Below are 15,249 nucleotides of genomic sequence, written 5' to 3' on the forward strand. Positions count from 1 at the left end.
GGCGGGTTTTTGGATCAAAACCAAAGCAGAATATCCCGAGATAGCCGTAAAAGCGCTGAAAACGTTGCTACCATTTCCCATCACGTAGGTCTATATATGCGAGGCCGGGTTTTCGGCAATGACTGCAACTAAGATCAAATTGCACAATCGACTGGACATTTCAAACACACTGAGGGTGTCACTATCTTCCATCACCCCCAGATGGAACCTTCTTGTTGCAGGGAAACAAGCACAGGGCTCCCACTGATTATATTCGTAATGCACGTTTAGTTCCCATGTTTTGTTCCCATATTTTGTTAAACATGTTCACACTTGATAGATGTAGCTTCAAGTTGTTCAATATTCATAGTTCATATTGTTCTATTTTAACTTCTTCAAGTTCACGTTTTTCACAGTTCGTTACCTTCACTGTTCATAGGCCTACATAACTGCATGCACAACACATATGGAACATTGAACCCCCCCCCCCCCCCCCCCCCCCACCGGTCCGTGAAAAAAAAATGGGAATCAAACCGGTCCATGGTACATAAAAGGTTGGGGACCCCTGCCCTAATCTAGCAACGTATCTTGGGGGATACATACATTTCAAAGTTACTAAACTAACTCCACAAACACAGTTAGGCTTTTTTTTCTTTATCAATATATTTAGACAAGTCATAATCAGTTATATGAGTTAATATGATTGATTTATTGAAAATAACTATGATTTATATGTAATTACTCACCACTTGGTTAGCATGTTCGCTACCACTGTCGGCCATTTTGATTTCTGACCAAGCTAACTACATAATGACAAACGACCTGAACCAAGTCATGTGACCTAGAGACTGATAACAGACAGGACTTTTGATCAATCATAACTTGATTTGGAATTTGTTTTTAGAAATGCCCCCCACAGGAAGTTAAAAAGTATGTATCTCCTAGTGCACGTTGCCTGTTTAAGGGTTAATCATTAGTAGGCAAATTAACATGATCATCCAATTGGAACACATTAAACCGATTATGTGGTTGCCCTGCTCAAAAAGTCGCCCCGTTTATCACCATAAAGCAATGTCAAGCATTCTGGGTATATGCGTAGGTATTCTCAGAGGCTTCATTCTATATTCTCCGTAATCAGTGTTGAGTTTGAAGTTTTTATTGCGTTGCTATACGCCCACATTCTGTGGCTCTCAATAGGTTCGGTGGTTAGTTTGTATTGTATCACTTGACAAGTTGACTTTTTAAGTACTCTGACAGTATTTAGGCTATGAGATGTAACCCGGCAGTGTTTGCAGATTTATGGCATGTCTCACAGGCAGAGAAAAGCTGTTGCTCTCACACACTGTCCACTTAATCCACATAGTCAGTGTGCTGATGAAGGGATCAATTAAATAAACAGATAGGACATATGATACATTTGCAAAGTGTTTTCATGCTCCTTTATAGAGTATGTTTAGTGTTTTGAAAATAAATAGAAAAAACAATAGAAATGTGTTTTATCTAATTGTCCCCATACAAACATGTTGTCAGTTTGGTGCTGGTATTTCATTCAAAGGCTGGTGTATCATGATAGTCTACTTGACAGCCCAGAGAGCCCCACTGTGGACCCGGAAATGTTGAGTACACCAGTTTTATGTTGGAAATGTATAGTACGGGTCCCCAGCACCCAGCATATAGAAACGTACGGATGCTAACTTGCACATGTTTGGGCAAATTGCTTCTTTTACATGATTAGCATAATCATCATCTCCTATATGACAATATTTCAAAAACTGTTTGGCCAATTTGTACAATATTTGTGTGGTTATAGGGGTTAATGAGGATGTGGAATCCATTCTATTTCCATTCAAAATTTAAAAGGGATATTTCAAAATAGATTTTGATTAATCTGGACTGATTTTCGTTACTTTTAAGTCAGTTCTGAGAATATTTAAATGCTTAATATAGTAGACCAACATTTAAAAATCAAAAGAGCTCAAAAATCATTGGTGTGAATACGGAATACTGTGGAAATCACACCGAGTGGGCCACATTTCACATTACACAATTCCTCTGTTTTTACATGAATATTGGTTTGTGTTCTTTTTGTTAACTTTTTGTTATGAAAAACAACTGCACACTAACATTTATTGAAAAGTTGATTTCAAATACAAACAACAGGGGGAAATGATGTACGGCATTGCAGAGTTTAATCCAGGAGTCTGCTCTGCCATCCATACTAAGCACATGTACAGCACTTCCTGTGTGTGTTGTTGTTGAGAGGGCAGGGTTATATAAATATGACTTTTCACTTTAAAACTCAACAAAATATGTCACTTGCACAGAGTTGCCAAACTTTCGTATACAACTATGATGTTTTCGTTCCATTTTCTTTTACTACGGTCACCAATCCTTTCCTTTTTGTTACTAAGTACCCATTGTCACAAGAGCATAAAAACTGCTGCCAGGACATACAGCACAAATCAGTGTACATAGGCCTACAAATTAATCATACAGACCTATTTATGTGTACATACCAGGATGCATTTCAGACATACAATTCTACATACGCCGTATGTAAACTCACTTTCAAAGCCTTTTGTCCAAAGAAACAACAATACATGGTGATCCTCATTCAGCTATATAGGGTGTGGTAATGCAACTAATCCATTTCACATTGAGTTTAATTCTTTATTGCCTTAAACCTCAAGCCACAAAGCCTCAAGGGACACGCATATGCTTTAACTCAGCCTCGGACCTTTGGAAGACACAGCTTCACAGAACATGCATTTGAGAGTATGAAAGTAGAAACAGGAAAAATGAAATGGTGCTGACCTTGTAGCATAACAGTATTTCATAACTCTATATGTTACGCTATCCTCTGACTTGATTGATAGGCTGTTATAAGACTTGCTGGGAGGCACCTTGTGCAGCAGCATGTGATCTGTGGCATGACAGCAATGTGGCTTTGCAGCGATAAGCATCTCCTCTGCACACCTTACAGGTACATGAGGTCTGTCACATGAGAGCTCTCAAGTGGCTCATCAGTGTCTTCTGCAAATCACATGAGTTGTGTTTGTCTTGTCTTGTTAACATTTGTGACCTCTCCTGATGGAGAGGTCAGTAAAAGGTTAGGAGCTTTTGAAACGTGGTGCAGCCAGAATGGTGGACATCAAAGATTCTAAAACAGAGCTCTGTTCTAGAATCGTTGGTGGACATGGGCTACATATCACATTTGGGACATGTCACAGATCAATTCTGTGTAATCCTATGAAGGTTAAAGTTACAACTTACTGGCTAACACATTTTACGATTATGGTGTAATCTGTGAGAGTTGATATCTGAGCTCAACAGCTAATTAAGATGAAACTTAATCGCATCAAATTGATTGGTCGAAATGATGTACTTCAATGTGTCCAAGCCAGCTTGTTTGTTTCCAATTGACAAAACAAAGACTGTAAATGTGAAACAGAGAGACTTGGATCCAAAACATAGCCACCCTACAGGAGAAACTTTTCACCCTTTTCACCCCCCTAATAGTTTTTGTAAAAGGACAGTTTCTGCAGCGTAGGCATGATGTAGGCACTATGCAACCCCCGACTTTCCTGTAGTGGAAAGGGCCTATTATTAAATTGTATGTCAAATGGTTGCTTTCATAAATGTTCATATGACCCTAACCCTGAGAGGGCAGTAAATCCACTTCAGAACTGTTTTCCCATCTTAAAGACTGGTGCCACTCAGTGCTTCTAAAATTGCAATATTCAAACTGAACTTGCGGGTATCTCTTCTTCCGAATAAACAATGACTTGAGTTATGTAACAGTGTATTTCCACACACCCACAATTCATCTTCAAAATCTGATAACATCTGGTATGTACTGTACAGATAACAATGTGCGATCACGGTTCAGTCTGATCTGATATACATTTAAGCCTATTAATCTAAACTATTAATCTAAACTATGGCGCCACATAGGACAGTTGCTTAAAGGTTTAATGGCATTTTAATATCATATTAATATGAATAAATAATAATAATCAGTTTGCGAGTCGTGAGACATAAACATATCCACGATTTAAGACTAAATGGGAACAATCATGTGTCTTAATATATAATTTGACTGACATTATACTGTAGAATATTGGTTCTAGTTCTGGTACTTCTTAATGTTCTAGTTTTAGGATACATATACAGACACTAATCTGTATCCTAAAATCTAAATCTCTAAAATTGACTGCCAGGTACATGAACAATTAAGTTACATAACACTGGTTGTCTTGAATAAATACCCTATGACACTGACTTTCACCAAGATTACTTAATAGTTTATGACTGCAATTTATTACCTGAATGACAGTATAATTCAGTATTTTGCAGCTGAATTTTAATCTGAATCTCAGGAAGTCACATTGGTGCATACACTGTAGGTTCCTTGCCACTTGCCAGACCTCAGCTAAGTGAAAGCTGATGGATCTTGACATTGCATCATGCATGGCTAACATTATGGCCACTGAGTGTTAATGGCCAAGTTTCAATAACTAGATCTGAAACAGAGTTTTAATTGAGTCCAGAAAAGGATAAGACAAGGCAAGAGGTTTAAAGTAATAAAAACAAAAAAAAAAAATGCTCATTCTGGGGCCTGGGCTTCTTGTCCTTCCATTGTTGTTTTTTTGGGGCTTTTTATGCCTTTAATTTGATAGGACAGTGGAGAATGACAGGAAGCGAGTGGGAGAGAGTATCAGGGTGGGAGCCGGAAAGGACCACGGGGCGGGAATTGATCCCAGGTCGCTGGCGTACGGTGCAGGGCCTCGGCTGGGGCCTTCATTGTTATTTTTAACACATACATCTATATGTATTTATTTTCACAGTACTTTTCCCCCCCATAACTATCTGGAGGTACCCATTTTTTAATCATTTTTCTTGTGCTGCATGGGAATAAAACAGTGATGGGAAACCCGGCTTCAGAAAAATGAAATCCTACCACGTGTTCCAACCGGTCACAGACTCAGACTCTTGACACAGACTGACATCAACAGGCGGGTTTTAATTTGAAAAGGTAGCTCAAAACACAGAAGTATCAAAATCCAGAAGGGCACAAAAAAACAGAAGATTACAGGGCAAAAGGCAAAACAAGCAGTGTCCAAAAATCCAGGGACATCAAAAACTCAGGAGAATTCTAGGCAAAACTGATAACCAAACACAGAAGTCCAAAGCTCAGAAGATTAAAGAACTTAGCTCAAACTGGAGAAAGCCGATGGAGTTCACAACAACAATGTATAGGTAATCACACACTACAGAGTCCATATGTCCGGTAGCGACGAGGTCAGACAAAGACTGGGGACTGGAGCAGGCTTTTAAAGGTGGATTAACGAGCTCAAAACCACGAACAGGTGAGGAGGACTAATAGGCTGGGGATTGAGAGCGATGATATTGATTGAGTGGAGAGTGAGATGATATTGATTGAGTGGAGAGTGGCTGCCAGGTAGATGAATCAGTGAAATCACCTGTTGTAGGTCCACAGGCAGACCCAACATGGACTTTTACTTTCTGAAGCTGGTCGTCCCATCTCTGATAAAACACAAAAACAGGTTGATTGTGCATCACTACCAAAAACCAGTTTGTGGTTTTTTTTTTTTTACTATCTACCACATGCATCCTCTCTCTCTCCCCTTCCCGCCCTCTCTCTCTCTGTCTCCCTCCCAAAAGGCGGGTCAGGAGCGTGGCCAGTGAGGCCTGTGGGTCCCGACACACCTCCACCGCGCGCTATAAAGCAGAGCTCCACAGCCTAGTGTGCACTGTGATTCCAGGTGGCTTTCAAGCATCCATCAAGTTCAGCCAACCCCCCAGAGGAAAAGAAACCATCTCCAGCATCACTGTGCTCCCAGGCCAAGGGGAACCATGGGGAATTGTGCTCAGGGCTGTAAGGACTATTGGTGCCGACCGAAGAACACCAACGTCCGGATCAGTCTACCAGCTGTGTGCTTTGTCTGGCAGATTGCCATGATTATCCTCTTTGGAGTCTTCATCCGCTACGATGAGGAGTCGGACACCCATTGGGTAGATTTCAGAAGGGAACATAACATTTCCAGTGATATAGAGAACGACTTCTACTTCAGATACCCAAGTAAGTTCAGACTAATGTCATATTATTTTGCCATAGTGTAGTTAGTAGTATATTCAGTAGTATTTCCTAATAGGCTGAGAGATAAATGACACTTAGGCGATGAGGAAAAGGTTCACATCAGATTTACTTTTTGCAGATCATAAGTGAAATACTTGCTTGTTTTGATAATATTGCCAATTTGATCTCAGCATTGCAGTGCTATAACATGCCACTCTCCATGACATCTTATTGTGATGTGTCAAGCGGACCTGACACTTGGGTACTTAACCTAAAATAGTTGTTTAGGCTGTCAGGATGGTTATATATCTCCATGTACTTGAGTGCTATTCAACAAATTCTTGAAAGTCCACATTATTGTTCTTTCATCTCTCTGACTGAACCGAACAGATGCTCTAATAGTGCACTTTCCGTCAACCACCACAGCAATTTTGGGTGCAGTATGAACCAAGCCACTGTGTGAACAGCTTTACTTGAATGATAAACCTGCATTAAGCCCTCCTGTTCTGTGTCCCTCCCTCCCGTTCTCCCAGGCTTCCAGGATGTGCACGTAATGATCTTTGTGGGATTTGGCTTCCTCATGACGTTCCTGAAGCGCTACAGCTTCGGCGGAGTGGGCTTCAACTTCCTCATCGCCTCCTTTGGCATCCAGTGGGCCCTGCTGATGCAGGGCTGGTTCCACTCACTGGACCCGAACACTGGCAAGATCACCATCGGCGTCGAAAGGTAAGGGACAGCACCACGGCACCTTTCGACCCTGGTCATGACTGTAGCTGGACTTTCTTTTTTAAGGATGTTTTTTGGGCTTTTGCCTTGATTCAGAATTTACATAGAACAGCAAAGAGTGACAGGAAGCGAGTAGGAAAGAAACATGGGATGGGATCAGGAAATGAGCACGGGTCGGATTCAAACTCGGGTCTCCATGGGCACTCGGACCTCAGGGTGATACAGACGCTATCATTGTCCATCAATGTGACAATCAGTCTGCTATTGTGTAGCATAAATCATACCATGAAGGAATGTACTGTGAAATGGAGCTATCAGTTATTTAGAAAAGAATCCTTTGTGTTTCGCAGAGTGATCCTAAACAAGTCTTGTGATCTGTCTGGAAGGCTTTCATAACTCCATCTTCCAAGTAGCAATTTCCCAACTGTCAAACTATTCGTGACAAGCTCATGCCAAGAGCTATCACATGAAGAACTGGTTCAACTGGTTTTCTTAGACATCCATGTCTCTTCTGTGTGCACATCTGTACTTAGACCTGATTTTCCTGTCTTCTCTTTCTCTGCATTAGCTTAATTAATGCAGACTTCTGTGTAGCTGGCTGCTTAATTGCCTATGGGGCCTGTCTGGGTAAAGTCAGTCCAGTCCAGCTAATGGTTCTCACGTTGTTTGGGGTCACCCTCTTTGCTGTGGAGGAGTACATCATCCTGGACCTCATTCATGTAAGTTTACTGGACAGACTGTTGTACAAGCCTTGAACTATGTGACACGGCATCTAACATTTGATCAGTCAAACACTGCTGCCACACCCCTGATGTGACGGTTCAAAGAATATCCCTATGCTTAAAAACTTAATCAGTCAAAGTCAAAAGTCACCCAAACAGGGCAAGTTACCAAGTTGTCTCTAAACCATTGAAATCTCTAGTGTCCTTTTGAAACGTGAAACTTACATAAACACACAGAAATGCTTACTTCAGTTGATCGTTAACAGGAACATCAACAAATAAAAAAAAAAAAAAAAAAAAAAATGTTTTCTTCACAGGCCAAGGATGCTGGCGGCTCCATGGTCATCCACACCTTCGGCGGCTACTACGGTCTAGCGATCTCATGGGTCCTCTATCGACCAAACCTCCACCAGAGCAAGCGCCTGAATGGCTCTGTCTACCACTCCGACGTCTTCGCCATGATCGGTGAGTGAAGATCACTAGCGGTTATATGGCCACAGGCTCATTTCCATTGGAATCCAAAGAGGTCCCTCAATGACCTTTGTATGGCATACATAGGAATAAATAATAAAAAGGGCAAAATGGCTCTTCATGAAATGGTCTTGATTTAAACAATGTCTTCTCTCCGCTCAGGCACACTGTTCCTGTGGATGTTCTGGCCCAGTTTCAACTCGGCCATCACTGACCACGGAGACGGACAGCACAGGGCAGCCATCAACACCTACCTGGGCCTGGCCTCCACCGTGCTCACCACGTACGCCATCTCCAGCCTCTCTGCCAAACGAGGAAAGCTGGACATGGTAATGTCGTCACCACCACCACCACCACCACTCAATCCCCTGCCCTGTTCTATTCACCTGTCCATTTGCATGTGTTCATTTAATTGATATGACTAACAGAATAGTGCTGGACAGTATTGTAGAAGCTACTGTAAAGTAAACCAGTTGACAGACATTGCTTTTAATTATGATTTAATAACTCATACCTTATCATGAGTCATAATTCTCTCTCTCTCTCTCTCTCTCTCAGGTGCACATCCAGAATGCCACCCTTGCCGGGGGCGTTGCCATGGGGACAGCTGCGGAGTTTATGATCCAGCCCTACGGCTCTCTGATCGTGGGTTTCTGCTGTGGGATCCTCTCCACGTTGGGCTATCTGGTGCTGTCTGTGAGTGCTTTCAGCTGCCCATCACCACTAACACTCAGAGGAATGAGGAATCAGACCTGTGTGGCATTCCGTAACAGTGATTACCCTAAAATCTTACTTTATGGAAAAAAACAAGCTATGCAAGTCTGGGTCATTTTCAGTCTAGGGTAGAGTTTCAGGGATCTGATTTCAAACGCATACTGATCTAGTCCACAAAAGGGAGGGAGGGGAAACTGTTATTGATAGTGCAATAACAAATAGGTCTTTGTTAGGTAAATACGGGCTGGCCATATCCCACAGTCAAATCCAAATGGCATGTTACCATACTCTGGCCAAGCAAGTTTCCCCGGGCTGTCTACACTAAACCGAAAACCAAGAAAAACTCAAATGCAAATAAAGTCATTAATAACATACCTGATGATGCATAACAAATACATGCATATGGATATTTTTCTAATTTATACAATTATGCAAATATGTTTAATAGACATGGATGTTAATTTAGTGGTGTGTATTTTTAACATCCAATGTTCATATATGAATGTAAAGAAATAAAAGTGGATTTTCCCCTCTCAGCCTTTCATGGAGAAGACCCTAAAGATCCAGGACACATGTGGAGTGCACAACCTGCACGCCATGCCTGGCGTGATCGGGGGTGTGGTGGGAGCAATCACTGCTGCTGCAGCCACGGAAGATGTCTATGGTCATGAGGGGTACGTGTCAACCACTCTCTTATCATAACTACAACTTTTAAAAAAGCTTTAACTGATGCACGTCTAGCAATATTTGTCAAAATTCCAGTAGAGAATTTACAGACTGTATAAAACTCTATAGAAGATTCTGAATGAGTTCCCATTATTCTAATTCCATATCATGAATAATGTCTCTCTTTCTGTCTGCCTGTGTTTCTTTTCTTTCTTTCTCAATTCTGCTTTCTTGCACCTCCCTCCCTCCCTCTCTCTGTGCCCCGTTCACATGATAGGTTGGTGAACACATTCGACTTTGAGGGATCCTTTGTGAACAGAACCGTTGGCACTCAGGGTGGACACCAGGCAGCAGGCCTGTGTGTTGCCATTGTCTTTGGAATAGGTGGTGGTGCCATTGTAGGTGAGTGGAAACCTGAATAACCATTCAAGTAGAAAACAACAAACAACCCCAAACAACTGACTATGCAAGTCCTTGAGGTCAAATAATTGACAGTCAGTGTTATCAAAACAGTTTTTAAGCACACATAGCCTGGCTAAAGCACACATAAATATTAATGGAACTTAAATATGAGGTGCAGGTAAACTGCTCCTATTCTGACACACTCAAAAGGAAGTGAACTAGCCAGTAGTGTGAAACTCGCCGGCTTTCTTTGGCTATAAAGCCTTTGCCTAGCACAGCACACAGAAATGAATGCATAGTCTAAGAACATGTCCAGTACCAGGAGTATTGACATTGATTATTAATAATTGAGAGAAGTTTTCTCTAAAAAATGAGCACACAATAGGTCTACCAAAGCAAGACGAAGGAAGTCCCCTTAAGCCTAAAAGAAAATGTTTCTTCAACTCGCTGTCTTTTTGTTCTCTTCAACAGGTGCGATCCTGAGGCTTCCCATCTGGGGAGATCCTGCAGATGATAACTGTTATGATGACGAAGTTTACTGGGAGGTAAGAACTTGGATCAGAATTACAATGCTGTCTTTTTGCATTTCAACCGCTAGATGGTGGTATTATACAAGAATACTCACTGAAGTAATAGGCCGAACGGGATTTTTTTAGGATTAACAAAGTAACATGCCTTTGCACGTAATCTACCCTGATAGTAGTTTTCCTATTTATTGTGTACAATCATTTCCAACATTATCTACTAAGTCATAGGCAACTCAGAGACGCCATTTTCATCGGTGTTTCATCAAATCCATTTGAATTCTAATCAATCTATTTTACAGCTTCCCGAGGATGAAGAAAGCATCCCTCCTATTCTTGAGTACAACAACCACATGTTAACCAAGAACCCTGACATGTAAGTCCACAATCAGCCTATGATATCTTAGGGTAGCCTACATCAGGTTACTAACAGTTAGGCTAGTCCTAGAAGAAAGAAAATAAACATGGATGGAGTAGCCTACCTCAGTGACAGATAGAAGACAGCACACGGGTTACCTACCGGTATTAAAACTAGGCTATTAACGATGGGCTACTTATGTAGGCTAATGAATGACATTCCGTTGAACCGCGTAAAATGTGTTTTGAACACACCACAGGGTGTCGCTCTACACCCACACTTCTTTGGGTTTTGAAAATGTTCCGCTGCAAACTACAGAAAAAAACTGTAGGCTTAAACATATTTGTACTCATGTCCTGTCAACGAGGAAGTGATATTATGGCTCAACACCTGTATACCTTTTCGATTTTACACACACACACACACATTAATTATTTCCACTTTTTGTATTTCAGGTCGGAGTCCAATTTCTCCGTGGAACAAAGTTAAACAAACTCCCAACCCCAGGACCCTGGCATGGACCGACATCCCAACTTGAACTTGAACCCCAAGAATGGAGAAAAGCAAAACATGCAAACAAGAACTCTCGTCGTTTCCTTGTCTTATCCCGATAATAACTTGTATGAACGTTTGTGTTTTAAATTAATGGTTACAATGGCACTGGAACCAATAATTGGTTTAGTCGTGCCAACAACCGCGATCGTAGCCTACTCAGGTGGCTATAGGACTATACACCATATTGTGGCTATATCCCACATGGTGTCATGCCCAGGCGCACGTAGCCGCGCGGCGCGTCTGAGTAGCCTGGTAGCGGCAGTTTTACCATAAGAGCATATTCCCGGATGTACCTAACTATGTATGTTATTGCTATACTTTTACTGTCCTAGTCCTATAATTAATTTTCCGACCGTTTTAAGGATATTTTCCATTTTTAATCTTCAATCTTATCCTATGCATTTTTATATCAGTGAATGTAGCCTACACAGTATGCCTTTGTTGTGTTTGTGAAAATGTACATGTATTTAAATGTGAAAATGTGAATGAGTGCTACTGTGTGTTCATAATGAAGTATATTGATTAAAAATGTGAATGAAAGCCTTCCCTTCTGACATTTCTACATTTACCCACACTCTTTAAATAGAGGAAATGAGAATAGAAATGGAAGCGATTTAAAAATGTAGGCTATTTGCTATTGAAACCCAACAGGTGCTATACAGATGAAGTGTCAGGGCTAGGCTAAGTAGTAACTAGTAACACAGTAAGTGCGTTTATATGAAATAAGTGTATATTTAGGAGACTAGGAAATGCTTAAGGGATATTTCATTTTCAGTATCATGGTGAATGAAATTGTGTAAATGCAAAGCATATTTTAGAAAATAACAAAACATTTAACAGAAAACGTTGGTGTTGGTAAAGCAAGTTGATTATTGATGCCATTATTAATAGTTATGTATGGACCCTCTGGGACCACTGCACATGGTCAGAAATATCAGGGGCCAAAGTCTTTGCAAATCCTCCATCCTGTTGCCACTGCAACAAATGTGAGCAGCACCTTTCAAATGTTTCACCTTCCTTTGCAGAATGATCCAGACACACAGTCCTTACCAACCTGCTGTCCCTGTCAAAGCCCAGCTAGGCATTTAAGGAGAACCATTTCCTTATTCTTTATTACTTTCCCCCTTCTGAAACCTCAGTATTTCAATCAAAGTCCAGCCTCTGTCTCAGCCATGTCTCTGATGATGTTGGCACGGTGAGTGGACTCCCTCCACAGTCTGTCCATGTGGCTCCACTGATGGCTGCGTGATGTCCGAGTGTGGAGAGCCAGACTGCATAGCGTTCTTGCTGGTGGAGGAGGAGCGGTGATCGAGTGTTGGACAGGCTGTGTGCTGCTGCCCGAGGGGACGTGGTCATTTGTGAGGGTCAGGCTTGTGTCCTCCCCTCTGATCTGTCTTTTCTCCTGCTGATGGGTGAAGGTCATCTGGGTCTCTCTTCCTGATCAATCACCGTGGCGGTTAATGAAGTCTAAACACACACTAGAGATGGAGCAAGCCCCTGGGGAATCTCAAGGGCCGGTTGTCCATTATGAGGCCATGAGGGACATTTGTTGGTTAAGTGACAAGGAAATTCATGGTTTCAGACATAATGATAATCCACAGCTCAGTAATTTTTGAGTCTATATAAATGGCTTATTGATTGCCATAATATTCAGGAGACCTGTTTTTGAAGTGGGATTTACACAGAATTGATCACTTTCCCTTTTTACAGTAATCAAATCAAGTTGTGATTTTTTTTTGCTTTGTGTTTTTGTGTTGCTTTTTAACATCAACATTACACTGATTTAACACTGGCAAATAGACTAAATAGGAATCACATAAATATTTTGACATTAATCTTATCTTATCATTAATATTAATCTAAACCCTTGAAAAGCATCTTATTATTGGATTTTTAAGTAAACACTACCATATTATGCCCATGAAGTGAATCTACTGTTTCAGTGTTTTTCACTGTGTGGCTGTCTGCGGTCTTCTACAGGTCCTTAGAGGGGAAGACTGACACGGTCAGATGAAAGAAGAGAGATGCAGAGTTTTTGAGGAAAGTAGGAGAGGAGGAGCGCAGAGAAGAGAGGGAGGAGGAGGAGGAGGAGGAGGAGGAGGGGAGAACAGGAGGACTAGAGTGTTCAAGCGCCTGCTCAGGTTTAAGGGATTACAAGGTACAAATTAGATGGACAGCAGGGGGGGGGGTGTGTTCCCATGGGCTGGGGGAAAGGGGGGGGGTGTAGGAAACACTGAGTATGAGTGAGAGTAAGAGCTAACTGGTCAAGCGTGGATGCTTGCAAATGTTTGGAAAGTTTCAAAAAGGATGAGAAATAGTGACAAAGGAATTCACAGGATGTGTGTGTGTGTGTGTGTGTGTGTGTGTGTGTGTGTGTGTGTGTGTATTCGAGCGCGTGCACATGTATCTGATTGTGGGTGTGTGTGCATATGGGTCTTTTATGTCATGTGCCGAGGTGTCTGTGTGATGAATAGTGTGTGTGTGTGTGTGTGTGTGTCTGTGTGTGTCCATGTATTTCTAGTCCGCTGGAGGGCCGGAGGCACGCAGCTGCAACAGAGATGTCTTCCTGTGATCTCTTGTGCAGGTGGGCAGACCCTGACTACAGTCCGACCTGAAAGAGAGAGGGAGGAGTGCAGCAGGGAGAGAGAGAGGGAGGGAGAGAGGAAACAAGAAAGAGTGGGAGTTCCTCACTTGGATCATAGCTTACAGGCAGTATGTGAAACCACTTGGCCTGCCATTGTCCCGCCAGGCCAGCCTCGTTTGAAAAGCTCTAGAAGGTCTATAATCAGATTAAAGATGGCTGGGATGAAGGGAGTTTGCATTGGGTGAGGAAGGTGGGGAGGGAAGGGGGGTGTCAGGTTTTTTTTAAAGGGGGGGGGGGGGGGGGGTTAGTGGTGGTAGGAGGGAGATTGAAGTCTCCCCTAATCATTACCTGCCATTGAGGAGCAAGAGAGGAGCTAAATACCCCAGCAGGGAGGGCAGGCTCGGGGCCCCACGGACAAATTGGCCTGTTGTTGACGGGGAATAATAGGTGGGGAAGGAGAGAGGCTGGGAGAAAGGTGGTGTCTTTTCTTCCTCCCCTGCCCCCCTCCTGACCTGGTAATTATATCACTTTAGGCACCTGATTGGCCTGAGAGCCATGCACCTGGGAGGAGGTCATATGCCCCCCCCCCCCCTCATTTTTTTTAAAAATAAATAAATAACACATTTCCTGTAGAGTACATCTGTAGTTGAGTTGAACTACAGATATGGTCTTGTTAAAAATATTTATATTTCACAGAGAATGTTACGAGTTGGTTTGGAATATAGTCTGAGGCTGTGTCTCAATCCGCATATTTCCGTCAGTACACTGCTAGTGTAAACTGAGCACTTGTTTGCGCTGTGCCTACATTTCAATGGTTATATTGTCCCAATATCTGCACTATATATACTTCAACTAAGTATTTGAAGCATGCAAGCAGGCGATTTGAGACATAACCAGTAACTGAAGGAGTTACAAGCTTACTTGCTCACTGAGGGATCACAGATAAATCCTATGTGCTTGGATAAATCCACTGAAGATATTTGCTAGTTTCTTTAGAGCTGCTGTTAGACTATCCACAGCTGGTTTGGACAAATATTACAATGAAACAAAAATAGATTTTGCAGTCCAGTCAAGCAGACTTTGCACTCCATTTATGTCGTTTTAACCTTAGACAATGACACAATGGCTTACACACCGACAGATATAGTGAGCTGTTTGAATTTATTTGTTTGACGTTCAGATTATTAAATTGATCTATATGCATGTACTTATACTTACTTACTTATTTATATTTTTAAAAAGACTGCTGCTGAGACACAAAGTCCTTTAAATATCAGTCTCAGAAGTAAACAAAATGTGAAAGCATCCTATGATGCCTGTTGGATTTCATTTAGCATTTAGCAGTGGTGGAGGAAGTACTGAACCTCAGTACTTAAGTAAAAGTACAAATACACAGAGAAATATTTACTTTAGTAAAAGTAAAAGTACCACAATGACAACCCTACTTA

The 15,249-nt window shown here is 41.8% G+C and overlaps 1 protein-coding gene across 1 annotated transcript; it reads left to right on the forward strand.

Moving 5' to 3' along the window:
• The first annotated feature begins 5,747 nt into the window (after positions 1–5,747).
• On the forward strand, positions 5,748–11,753 carry rhcga (Rh family, C glycoprotein a). Its single transcript, XM_042061775.1, has 11 exons — positions 5,748–6,082; positions 6,613–6,805; positions 7,374–7,524; positions 7,845–7,992; positions 8,161–8,327; positions 8,557–8,694; positions 9,250–9,386; positions 9,656–9,780; positions 10,252–10,325; positions 10,607–10,680; positions 11,118–11,753. The coding sequence occupies exons 1-11, from the start codon at positions 5,857–5,859 to the stop codon at positions 11,149–11,151; spliced, it is 1,467 nt and encodes a 488-aa protein (XP_041917709.1). The 5' UTR covers positions 5,748–5,856; the 3' UTR covers positions 11,152–11,753.
• Positions 11,754–15,249: the final 3,496 nt, after the last annotated feature.

This window comes from Alosa sapidissima, chromosome 14, assembly GCF_018492685.1.
Source record: "Alosa sapidissima isolate fAloSap1 chromosome 14, fAloSap1.pri, whole genome shotgun sequence".
Taxonomy (NCBI): Eukaryota; Metazoa; Chordata; class Actinopteri; order Clupeiformes; family Clupeidae; genus Alosa; species Alosa sapidissima.